The 13,298-nt window shown below is 43.0% G+C and overlaps 1 protein-coding gene across 3 annotated transcripts; it reads right to left on the reverse strand.

Annotated features, from left to right (window-relative positions):
- Positions 1-565: 565 nt before the first annotated feature.
- LOC147631649 (BRCA1-associated RING domain protein 1-like) lies at positions 566-12,327 on the reverse strand. 3 transcript variants are annotated; one of them, XM_086808168.1, is made up of 14 exons: positions 12,139-12,327; positions 11,761-11,814; positions 11,615-11,685; positions 11,365-11,475; positions 4,070-4,303; positions 3,717-3,934; positions 3,478-3,583; positions 3,211-3,347; positions 3,032-3,129; positions 2,752-2,935; positions 2,353-2,643; positions 2,074-2,239; positions 1,306-1,424; positions 566-1,117 (listed from the first exon to the last, which is right to left on the reverse strand). In XM_086808168.1, exons 1-14 carry the CDS (start codon positions 12,243-12,245, stop codon positions 785-787), a joined length of 2,229 nt encoding a protein of 742 aa, XP_086664294.1. In that variant the 5' UTR covers positions 12,246-12,327; the 3' UTR covers positions 566-784. The 3 variants fall into 3 exon arrangements, with proteins under 3 accessions (XP_086664294.1, XP_086664293.1, XP_086664295.1); XM_086808167.1 differs by having other exon boundaries at positions 3,717-4,303; XM_086808169.1 differs by lacking the exons at positions 566-1,117; positions 1,306-1,424 and adding an exon at positions 1,586-1,721 and having other exon boundaries at positions 3,717-4,303.
- Between the last annotated feature and the right edge of the window lie 971 nt (positions 12,328-13,298).

The following is a 13,298-nucleotide window of genomic DNA, read 5'->3' on the forward strand; positions in this document are numbered from 1 at the left end:
GGGGGGGGGGGGGGGGGTGTGAGCGGTGGTGGTTTAAAAAAATCTTGAAAGCAGCCATGATGAATTGAGTACAACTAAAAGCACCCCTAAGTTCCAAAAGAGAGTTAACCCCTTTATTCACAAAGAGCTAGCCAAAAATGGCCAAGACTTGCAAGACTCCCCTAGCTCTAAATTTGTCTTGCCTTGAGTTTCAGACCACTCTAAATATTTGTTCCATTTCTAGTCTTAGCCTATCCTCACACCTTGAGCTTTGCACCTAACCTAAGTAGCATCTAACAGGTAACATATGAAGCTTGTGAAGAACCTTGTCAACCTGCTTGGATTTCACAGCAGTGAAACAGATAAGACAAACTGCTGATGATACATATACAGAGACACAAACAGGTATGCACATAAGAGGTAAGACAAACTGATTATAACATACATATATATAGACACATGAATGCATTATAAGAGGTAAGGCAAACTGCTCATGATGCATCTGGGAGCTAAGAGAAACTGTTGATGATACAGATAAATCAACACATGAATGCATGCAGCATGGGGGTGAGGTTAACACCTATCCTTTTCCCTGGAAGAAGCAATCAATTACACTCTGCAAACAATAGAAGGGTCCCGTTCTTTTTATTTTGCGAATGTACTTGTGCTTTGAAGAAGTGAGGACCTTTTAAATTTCACGTGCTGAGCAGCACTTGGGATCACAGCCAAAGTTTTCAATAACCTAGTATACAATGATATGCACAATTACCATTACAAACCTGAAAGTTTGTAGATTTTTGTGTTTCTATTCAAATGGCTGGAGCTCATATGCTGCAACAGAATCCAAAATCCAAGTATGGCCAGCTACCTTTGCCCCGCCGACCACACCTGCAAAGGACTTGGCTTCCAAGTATCTAGCTTTGACCGTCTCCTCTCGGTGGCACACACTCGTATCAGGAGTGATGTCCTTGCTATATATCACAACATTGCATACTTTAGAATCTCTTTCTGAAGCATCTGGCATTCTATTGAGGATGCCTCCTCCAGCAGCTGTGAGGAGAGCTTGCAGGTCAGCTTTGTAAGCAGCAGCATATTCTCCCAGAAAGTAGAACCTTAAACCTTCAAAAAGTCGGTGCATCTGCAAACAGAGATCACATCAAATACTTCTATATTCGACAAGGAAAATCAGAAGGAGAAAGCCGAATTGAACGTTATCTTCTGTTTAGCTCTGTAAGTTTGAAAAATTGCAGTTGAAAACTAGGAAACTGATCTTTTCAAACTTCAAAAGGGATACGGTAATCTGGGCTTTTTAGGTGTTGTGGATACCTTTGCAATTGCCATACCGCGCGCATGACGAGGTCCACCTATCATGCCATGGATATCTATACTGACTTCATATGGCTCCTCATTGACAGACCGGCCTGCTGCCATGCATGCAGCTAGCCCTGCCACAGACAAATGTGACAGAATATTAACAAGTGTGTAGGAAACACTACAAGCTTGTTTAAATTGTCAATGCTATACAGGCTTTGGATGGTGTGTGCCCAGATGGGTTTGACTGTTTTGTATGAGTTGATTTGTATGCATGTCTGCTATTTGAGTTCTTTGGTTTTGATAAATCAGTGTGCACGCCATTGTTGCCAGAAACGGGAACAGGGAACGGGGAACGGAGGCCCTTGGGGAAACAAGAACAGGGTTCCTTGAGGGAAAACGAGAACGGAGCAACGCCATGTCCGCATGTTCTGACATACAATAAAAAAGCATAGCAAACAAAAGACATACCTAAGAAAATAGTTTATGTAATAGATAAAGGCCTTATGTATGACATGCATTGAAACATGATAAAGGCCTCATATATTACATGCATTGAAATTATGTTCTACAAAATGGCATATTTGGAAACGGGGGAACAAAGAAACAGGAACAACAAAGCAGGGGAACAGCATTTAGCCATTTTTTAGGTGGAGGAAAGGAATTCCCTAGTAACTATGGTGCACGCACATGCACAAGGCCAAAAACTAAATGGGAACTGTATAAGAGTGACTTAATTCGATCAAAAGAGTGAGAAGATGTAGGTGTTTAAATAGAACTTACAATCAACTTTTAAGATCCACTTTCCCTCCAAAGTGGCCATCAGATACTTGAACGTTCTTCTAGCAGCACCCATCTCATCTGTGCCAGCAATAAGATGTGTAATACAAGGGGTCCATGATTTTTGGAATGTGGCTCCTGTATACCGCACAAAAGTAGCCAATAACTCCTGCACGCAAAGATCACTAAGAATATCAACATCGTAGAATCCATACCACACTACTTTCTCATAGCAATGCTCTTACATACTCCTCGGTGCTACATGGACAACAACGCTCTTACATTTGCTTTGGGGCTCAAACCAGAGCCACAGAGAACCCAGTTTGAAGCTGGGCATTTTCTTGAAGATTCTTCGATGCTAGTCTCAATCTTCACAGGTTTGGATAGAGTGAAGGCTTCTGTGGTTGCAACATTACTTTCAAGGTTGCATTCATTAACAAATAATGACTCGCTTCCTTTCTCTTCTACATTAGTTGGATCATGCTCATTTGCAGACTCTAATTTGCATCCTTTTGCACCTTCATCAGGAAATCTTGAGGCTACATGCTCAGGGCACAAAACCAGGAAGTTGCCCTGCATTTCAAAAAGTTAGTTCTAATTTGGCCCAAGAAACCACTCTCCATACCTGCAGAAACTCATTTTAGCCTCATGATACAAGCAAGAACTTAACAGGGTACTTACATCATCCCATCTGCATGACAGGGTGTGGGCACATGGATAGTGGAAGCTCTTGCGGCATCGTTTTACATAGCAACCAAGAACTGCACCCTTCAACCCACATACATGGCACTTGATCTTATGTCCCCGGGCAACCTCTTGGGGAATATTCTTTGCAACATCATCCACATAATATACACCAGGTGCCCTGTATAGTGTTAAAACACATCACATGTAAGCTAGGTTGAATCTGCAAAACCAGTTCACCAAGAAGAGTGCTGAGAATAACTCATACAATACTCACCATTCAGCACAGTTCTTATGCACACTGAAGATTTTCCCAGTTCTTTTACCTCCGCTTACAGGAATTCCCTTTTTATAATGAATCATTGGGCCTGCTACCTGCATTACAAGTAGCAGTTGCATTAAGCATTGGAGAAATTAGAAGTAGGGATACCTTGAGTCTTAAGATTCTCAAGTTACCAAGGAATCATCTGTGGTGTGACAAAAAGCACAGCTGACTTGCTCAACATCTTCTGCTTGATTTGGCAGCAAGACATCATTCCTGCGGTTTTTATCAGCAGTTTGAGCTTGGACCATGATAGGTTCAGCTCTAATTTCTGTGCTTAACAAAAGGTCCAAGTAAGTATTGTAATAAATATCATAAACTACATAAGCTCTTCATCTATACCAAGCCAAAATGCCACAATATTTTTGGTCCTGAATAATGTTTAGTTAACTGGTGATTACCTTGGCTGGAAGGGATATTTGGGGATTGGGATAACTTGTCATCATTCACCTTTGGCTCACTTCTCAATGTAGGTCCTATATTTACTTGACTAAAACCAACCCTTTCCTGGTCAGGAGGCAGCACAAAGACTATCAGCACTCAAAGCACATTGATAAAAGTGGGCCCAATGCATTTTGGATTGGATTATCAAGTCCAAGCGTGAGCTAGAATGGATCACAAAACAAAAGCATTAACATACCTTTGTGTGTTCTTCAGCTTGGAAGCTTGCTTGGTCTTTTGCCTTGCTTGTAGCACCTTTTCCCACACTTGGTTGCTCAAGATGAAGGAGAACTTGAGTCTGAAGTGGCTCACTCGGCAAGTACACCTTGTTTTCATAGGAAACCACTGAGGGTCCTGTAGCTCTTGCTTGCTCACCTATTGAAGCATGAGCAAATCTTGGCTCTTTCTGTTCATCTTCTGTTCCATTTGCACCAAGATCTAAGCTTTCAGTAACCAATGTTGGATGTGTGTTCATAGCTTTATGTTTCCTTTCCAACATGACTAGTTGTTCGTGTATATCAATTGGCAAAGGAGGACAAGGGAGCTGTATACGTTTTGGTGCTGGTAAGATTCCTCTGCAAGGAACCTCCACAGAAGAAGCCCTTTTCCTACTCTCAAGCTCAGCTGCATCCATGGTTATGTCAGACACCCTTTCCCTGCTCTCGTACCTCCTCTGCCTCTTCACTGCACTAGGGCTTAAACAGTCATCCTCAACTTTCACATTGAAGACCATGTTTTTCACCTCCAAGAAATTTGGTCTCTGGGAATCATCATGGTACTGCACCCCTGCTCACGCGACAAGACATTTTTCCCAAGTTAAGGGGAATCCAAAAACTGAAAGCGGTAGACAGCAGCAGATACATATACATAAAGTGAATAATAACTGTTAAGTGCTATGTATCTGCATGAATCATAAGATTAAGGATTTGAAACTATTTAGGCAATCCCATCACAATGGCCCCAATATCTCACCTATTTTATGCATCATTTCAAGGGGGACAAAGCCTTGCAATAGCCTCTTGACTCGCCTCACCCCTCTAAGCATATTGGAAAGGACTGTCCAAAGAACAAGTAGAATCATAGTTGCAAACATTCGCGAATGCAAGGCTTTGCAAACGTTTGCAAACGTTTGCAGTTTGCATCCCTTTGCAAACTTTGCCTGCAATTTTTTTAACAGTTTGCATCCCTTTGCAAATTGAGTACATTTCCAGCACTCTTGAGTCTTGAGTCTTGAGTCTTAAGTTCTAAATTCTAACATCTTTTAAGTTTCAAGCTTTCAAGTTTTTCATTGTGTTTTCAAGCATTGACTTTGAACATTCTATTTATGCCCAAAAAAATAATTTTTTTACCCGCCACGAATGCGAATGCATCCACCCTCGATGCATTCTTTTGCAAACTCGGCATTCTCGAATGCGAATGCACGAATGCAAAGAATGCTTGCAACTATGAGTAGAATGGTAAGGGCAAGGAGAAGTCCAAGGAGAAGGTCCTGCCGCAGTCGTATCTCCGACACCGACACCATCTACTACCACAACTAATCTTCACTTGACCCAATCTGGGAGGACCTCAATGGTCCTTGGCCGGTATGATCTAGTGATGTGCTGAGGGATGCTTCATGGACATACGGTGTCCATACTCTTTGATGGAGGAGCCTCAAAGGACATCGTTAGAGACCGTGTGGTTGAGTGGTTGAAGTTGCCTACAACGGTGGACACTAATGGCATGGTCCTAGCCACCACCATGTGAGGCAAGCAGAAGCAATCGAACCAATTTCGGGTTGCAAAGACCTTGGAGGATGCCCCTTTTGCTTTTGGGGAGTTTTCTAAACATCGCACCTTCAAGGTGGCACCTTTGGATCAGGTGGATATTATTCTATGCCACCCATGGTTGTATGATCATGCGGGCGTGGTCTACCATAAGGAGCATAGGTTAACTTTTCAAGATACTTCTGACTGCTCCTTAAAGGTGAATGGGGAGTCCTTACCATCTCACACAAGCCCTGCTATTGCAGTTATATCAACCCTTTAGATGAACAAGTGGCACGCAAGGGTGGTCATACATGTATGGTATATGTCCATGCTATTCAACCAGTTGACTTGGAGGTTTGGCAGCACATAGACATCACATTTTGGACGAGCATGGAATTAACTCTAACACGGCTTGAGGACCACTAAAGATGAGCATGGGAATCATGTGGAGACAGCCTTGGAGATGCCCATAATTTACAGCTTCACCCCCGAAAGATAGTTTTTCATGATCATAATTTCTTTTTTGGGACATGTCCGGATGGAATCTCAATGGATCCGAAGAAGATTGAGGCCATTGTTCTATGGCCCATACCAAATATGTACATGAGCTTCGTGGATTTCTTGGCCTTAATAATCTTTTATTGATGTTTTGTGGAGCATTATGCCAAGGAGACCAATTAAGCAAGCCTATTTTGAGAAGCTCGAAGTAACTATGGCATTTGCTCTTGTTCTCCAATTACCAGATTTGGATGAGCCATTCACAATTTTCTATGACGATAGTGCAGGAGGCCTCAGAGCACTGTTGCTACAACATGGGCACCCGGTTGCCTATGTTAGCCAAAAGCTCCATGGTGTTGAGTTATGATATTCCACATTTGACCAAGAGCTACTTGCAAAGGTGCATGCCCTTCGAAAGTGGTGCCACTATTTGATTGGTTCAAAGTTCCAAATCTCTTCAAATCACCAATATCTTAGATATTTGTTGAAACGATCACAACAAGACATGTCTCCCCACCAATTACAATGGTGCCTTTTTTCCTCAATTTACCTTTCAAATTGATTATTTGCTTGGTAAGGAAAATGTGATAGCCGATGCATTGAGTCAAAGGCCACATCTAGTGCACACTATGGTGGTAACTGGTTATACTACAAGGATCAACTTTGTGTCATCAAGGGCGGTGATTTCCGCCAAGTGTTTCGATACAAGACACATGATGTTCCCATTTCAAGACATCGTGCAGCCAAAACCCAACATTGGAGAAGTTATCCCGTCTTTTCTTTTAGCCTCACATGAAGCAAGATGTTCATTAATATGTACAATTCTACCAAAAGTCAAACAAACACCAAGAAAGCTACCAATACGCTTCACCCATTGCCAATTCTAGAGTTGCCATCCACAATTGCCATTAGAGGACATTTCTATGGACTTTGTGATTGGATTCCCGAAGAGCCAAAGGTTCTAAAATGATTATATTCTTATTGGTTAAGTAAGTAGACCTACCTCATTCCTTGCAAGTCAAAGGCAAATGCTCAAGAGGTGGCTAGGCTTTTCATCCAAGAGGTTTTGCTTACATGTACTTCCGAAGAGGGTCAACTTGTGTGAAAATGGCATTTTATCCAACCCTAAAAAGGGGGGATTATTCTAGATCTATTAGATTTTATTCATCTTTTTTGTGTCTTACTACCGGCTGACTGCCCTTTCACTGGACCGACCAGCAGCCTCCCTTAATATATATAGCATAGCCTCATCATTCAGTATTTTGTACCACTTCATAGACACATCAAGTACCACATCTGCTGCTGCTGCTGCTGCCAGCACTTGCACATCATCTACTTCATCATCATTGGCTGTCAACTCCAGCACATCAGCATTTCACATCGTCTCATGGGATCCCAATTTCCAGAAACGCCGTTTCTGGCCCACCGAAACGTTTCGGAAACGTTTCCGTTTCCAGAAACGGCGTTTCCAAGGCCCTGTTTTTCCAGGGTTTAGAAACCCGCGTGCTGTTTTTCGCCGCCGTTCTGCACGCTTATTTCCGCCATTTCTGATCTATCATTTGAGTCTTTGACATTGAACTTGAGCAAAGATGTATTTTTCAAGCTTTTGTAATGTTTTTATTAATTATATATGTATGTATTAAACCCTAAAACCGAAACTCCGTTTTCCCGTTTCTTCCCGAAGGCTGAAACTCCGAAACTCTGTTTCCCGCCGTGCTCTGCACCCCCGTTTCCGAAACTCATGGAAACTATGCATGGGATAGCAGCCCTCTCTGCTACAGTAGAGCATACCAGCGTTTTACCTCAGCTTATGGGACAGCAGCCCTCTCTACTACACACAGCACATCAGTGTTTTTATCCTCAGCTTATGGGACAGCAGCCCTCCCTGCTACCTTCATCACCATTCAAGTACCACAGCACCCTTGTCACTAAAGTCTACATCATCATCACTTCGGCTTCCGCTGCCCACTACCACTGACAAGAGCCTTCAACACCGACCACCTCTCGGAGTGCCTTTGCCTCACATCGACGCGCGAGCCTTCATCACCGACCATGCTTCAGCTCTGACATCGTCTTGGCTTCTGCATTGGTCTTCTTCTACTCTAAGTCACCTCACATCAAAGGGCTCTTGTACATGTTTTCACTCACTATCATATATACACTCACTCACCCATTTCATGCTGTGTTGTTTTGCTCTGCTATCTCGTACATTTGGTCCTTTCGTCCTTTTGCTCTCACACAACTCAAATAGGGATCCAAAATTCACCGGAGGTTTTTGGAGGCCCTTATTCTATGGTTTGGGGATGAAGTTATAGTTCAATACCACCTTTCAACCCCAAACAGACAGCCAAATCGAGAGCATGAACAAGACTATGATCAAGATGCTATGGTGTTATTGTCAAGAGCATCAATCTCTTTGGAAGTTCTTGTCATTGGTGGTGGAGCATGTCATCGATGATACGGTGCAAGCATGAGGTGGTATATGGTTGTCCAGTTATGACTTGAGCTCTTGAAACTTCCACAAGAAACTATGGTGCAAACCATGTGGTTTAGGATTTGGACCAGCTATTGCGACAAGTTCAAGAAGAAATAGGGAAGGCACAGACAAAGCAAGTCCGCAAGGCTAACAAACATCATCGGGATCGTACCTCCTAAGGAGATTGGGTTTATTTGAAGGTCATGAAGCAAAGGCTCAAAAAATTCATTTATACAACCTCAGGAGTGGATCAGCCTCCCATACTGATGAGGAGATGGTGCTAGAGCCAAAGCTTCATTTAGTGGTGGATCCACCTTTATCGTGAGCAATTGAAGCAATCCACATAGCCTACAAACACCATCAGGGTTGCCCAGGGATCCAGCTTACATCGTTGTTTGTCATGAGGTATGATGGAGTAAGTCAGTGAGCCAAAGATTCACAGATGAGAGAGGTCAAGTGCTTGACCAAACCAGAGAGCATATGGTGTTGAACTACCCAGAGTAGTTGTGAAAAGCCTATTTTGGAGATAGGAGGCCATTGCTACAGCCTCTTCCCAATAGAGAAGGGCAAGACCAGCATTCTGCAGCATAAATCATGCAATCTCCATCAGAGAGCGATTTTTCGCTCAGCTACGCCATTTTGGTGAGGCATGTGTGGCACTGTATTGATGTATGATGCCCTCAGAGAGTTGCATAAGGAGATGAACTCATTGGAGACGTATTCACACCTCTGTTGTCAGTATGCAACATCTTAATCTTCAGACTGAGTTGATTCTCCACATGCTGCTTGTAAACCTTGAAGTGATCCAAGGTTGCTGCTTTATGTGACGTTACTTGTTTTTGGTGATGAAGAGGGTGCTCATTGCATAGTCGCTAGGCGTTTCATGAAACACGTTTCATAAACGTTTCTTTCAAATCCCAAAAGTTTCAAAAACGTTTCGGGGGGGGGTTGGTTACAGGCCCCAAAACTTATATATAAGTTTATAATATGTAAAAAATATGTTGCCTTCCCTCCAAAACAATATTAAACATGCATCATTTACACATTAAAACATGTTTTCAAGTAAAAACTAAAGAATTTGGGTAAAAAACACTTAAATCGTACAGTTCCTAAGTGGACATGAATGAAACGTGTTTCATTAATATGAAACGTTTACGAAACATTTCATTTCATTCAAACTGAATGAAACATGTTTCATTCAAACTGAATGAAACATGTTTCATTGCAACTATGGCTCATTGTTGGGCCACAGGTCTAAGTGGCCTAACTGAAGCGGTTGGGTTGTCGCTGAAGGGGATCATGGGAAGCGAGGATGATGAGCTTTGCCAATAATACAACCTTCACAGAGGTCAATAGAGACCAGCTTGAAATCAAGGCTGGTGGCGATGTTGAGCCACTGCATTTGTTGGAGGGCATGCTGGCCTGGATACCCAAGGTGTTAATGCCCCCTAATTGTCTACAGATGACTGGTGATGGCTGCAGCTACAACCTGTGTGACGCCCAAAGAAACGCCCAAAGAAAGACGACCCTGTTGAGGACATTTGATGTAAAACAATTTTGCCTGTAGTAAGACAGGCCTTAATAATGCAGTATTGGTGGTAAAACTCAATGCTTGCCCCATTTGCAGTGAATTCACTCACAGACAGAAGGTTCTTTGTAAGGCCAGGCACATAGTAGACCCATACAATACGAGTAATCTGTCTGTGAGTGAATTCACTGCAAATGCTTGCCCCATTTGCAGTGAATTCACTCACAGACAGAAGGTTCTTTGTAAGGCCAGGCACATAGTAGACCCATACAATACGAGTAATCTGTCCATCAGCCAGGAGGCCATGAATGTCCCGAAAGCCTTCTGCATGGCAGACACTGTCATCCCCAAGGTAAACAACAAGAGGCTTAGGCGAGTTTATAATTGGCCAACCAGTCATAGTTGAAGGTCATATGGTGTGTTGCTCCAGTATCAGAGAACCATTGATCTGAAAGTTGAATGCTGGACTCATGCGAGGTAGCAAACAACCAAAGAGGCTGTGATTCCTCATTCATTGAGGAGGAAGCTGTGGCAGCAAAATGGACTTACGGTCTTGTTGATTGGGGACCGTATTGATCACAGCATTTGGTACAACAATCACATTCCAAGTGGCCCCGACACTTGCAAATTGCAGGGAGTGGGCCGGTGTAAACTTTGGTTGGAGGGCTTTGTCGAATTTTGCCAAGAAATGGAAAACTAGGAGGGTTTCGTCTCACAGATGAGGGCTTGAAGCCTGCGACATTGGCGATGGGCTTAGTGCTTCTTGCACTGGAAGTCCGGAGTATCTCCTCTTGGAGAATCTTAGCCACAAGAGTCTGCAACAGCAACAGATTGGCCACAGAGGACTGAGTGGTGATAAAAACCCTCATGTTGTGGGTAGTGCACCAATAGAAACATGGACTGAAGTTGGGGAGGGATGGCCAGGCCCACCACAATTGTCTCATCAAGTATAGACTGCCACTCATCCAAGAACTGAGAGGCTGGCTGTCCATTCTTGGACAGATTGATCAATCTTTTGACCAAGGTGACCTGATAGATAAGGTCTTTGTTGTGCTCATAGGTTGAGCGGAGGAAATCCTAAATCTCTTGGGAGGTGCAAAAAATCCTCACCATTTGGACTTGGTGATCACCAAGATGTAAAACAATTTCCAATTTAGCAGCCACGTCCCTTTTTTGCCATGCTGCTTGGGCAGGATCGGCTGCTCCTGGATCAACTTCAGTGCCAGAGACCAGTGGCCCGAGGTCTGCACGCTGAAGTAGGAGTTCCATGCAAACTCACCAAACAAGAAAGTTTGGCCCAGTGAGCTTATCCATATGAGAGCTCCGACTTGTGATGGCTGCAGAAGCAGCAGGTTGAGATGGTGCAGAATTAGCCCCTGGAACTCTTAAGTGCAGGACTGCCAAACATTGCATTTTTCAAAAGCACAAAGGAAAGTGGCCTAAAAACATGCCACAAACTCATCATGTACCAAAAAATCAGAGCTGGTTACCGACATCTGTGGGCCTGTCAGCACAGGCCCATGAAGTCCACCCATACAGCCATTAAAGCAGAGATTATTATTCACCAGCATGTTCAAGTCATGCTTTGAGATCTTACTTGCATCATTAGGTGTTGTGATTTCAGGCAAGCAGGACCCCAGACCAGCAGCAGTTTCCAAGCTTTGGTATATATCAACCAGATTGTCCAATTCAGGTGAAAATCTGGCTTCTGCACTCACCAGCATGACACATGTTAAGATAAGGTTATGCATACATGATAATCTCTTCTTGATCCTACTTGGAATGATGGGTGATTAAAGGTACAGTTCCCCTTGATTCTAGTTGCACATGTCAAGCTTGAGTCTTACGGCGAGTAGTAGCCGGTTGTTTGCATTTCGGACAAGCAGACATTTCCTTCATTGATTGAAGGAGGCAAGACCTGAAAGGTTCACAGAATCGTAGAAGTCACGGCTTGTGCAAAATAGGTGCATCGAATGTCAGGATGTTTGCTTACATGCAGAAATGGTGGTTACAATGAAGGCAGGCGGGCTTCTGCAGGAGGCGATGGCTGCAAAACAGCAAGAAATTAGGGTTAGCGCTATCTTGAAGCGGAAAGCGATTGAAGACTATCAGGAAAAAGATGGTTAGGGTTAGGGCTGGCTTGAAACAAGAAGAGATCGTTTAATGGAGAAGACAGAGTTACGGATTAGAATTAGGGTCAGGGTTAGATTGTAAGAAAGCAATGGTTTTAAGGTGAAGATAACAGACACGAATTACGGCTAGGGTTAGCTAAATCCATCGTTCAAGGAGAAGTTCACAAACAGAGTTAGGTTGAGGGCTTGAAAATTGCATTTTGAGCAGAGATCGACACAGATGAGAAGAAAATGCATACCAGATGGAGCAGTTGAGTGCCTGTTTGAGCCTGCACAGATGAAAATGGAGATCCGGAGGCTGCAGAGAGCAGCGAGTGGACTGTGGAGATTGTGGTGAAGAAGCCATAGCCAGCAGAAGGATTAGTAGGAACACAGATCCAGGTTTTGCGCTGTTTGTGTTGTGTTGGCTATTCTGGTCTGAAGGAAATGCTAACCACAAAAAATAAAGTGTTGCCTCAAAAGTGGTGCATCTTTCAAATTTGAATTTTTGAATTTTGGCGTCCAACCTTCAAAGTTTGAAAAAAAATTGTGTGTGTGTGTATGTGTGTGTTTTGGGGAATGGGGGGGACTAGAGCTAGTGTGAGTGTGAATAGAGAACTCATAAGCCCAACTCTAACGCCTGGCTTCACAAGCTGCTTATGCCCAAGCTCTCCTATTGGAAAGGAGGCACCTTGCTATCAAAGAGTGTCCCATGCTCTCAAGCTCCTACAAAAGCTAAGTCAAAATGCACTTCTTCTTCATATTTCCTTACTAACATGGGCCAATTGTCGAGTTTTATATCAAATCAACAATAAATGCAGTCTATGCTTGCATGTCCAAGCTTTGGAGGGCTGAACCATTCTAAGCAAGCCCCAGCATGGAAAGTTTGGTGGGTTTACAACCTCAGTCGTGCATCGTTGTATTAAGTGCATGGACACTGCATTTTTGTCAACTAAAGTCACGGCCTCATTTTAAGGGATGTTGTAAGTTTATGCTTATGAAGCCACCTTAATCTTCCATGGTGATGGTTGTTTTATTCTCTAATGAAGATGGTCATTGAAAGACTGAAGCGGCATGGAAGGGCTATGTTCAAAGCATTAATTTAATGAATTAAAGAAACCATTCATTTGTTGATTTTCTATGAAAGTTTTTTAAGAGATATCACAAGACTTGAAGAAGGGGAGGGAAGGTTCGCATATGTTTGCTTATCGATCCCCCTCATCCTATGTGAGCTTTAAAGATACCTAAACCAAACATAATTAGATCATACTCTCATGCTACGTCAAGTTAGGCAAAATGTTATGGTCCACTATATGTGAACCTTGTTAAGGTTGGGAAATTTTTTTGTTGCTTTGGAGGAGGTCAAAATTCAACCCACCCTCTATGATCCAAAGAAAGTAGTGCAAGTCTCTTAGGTCCT

This window comes from Cibotium barometz, chromosome 14 (genome assembly GCF_041138505.1).
Source record: "Cibotium barometz isolate CiBa-2024 chromosome 14, ASM4113850v1, whole genome shotgun sequence".
Lineage (NCBI taxonomy): Eukaryota > Viridiplantae > Streptophyta > Polypodiopsida > Cyatheales > Cibotiaceae > Cibotium > Cibotium barometz.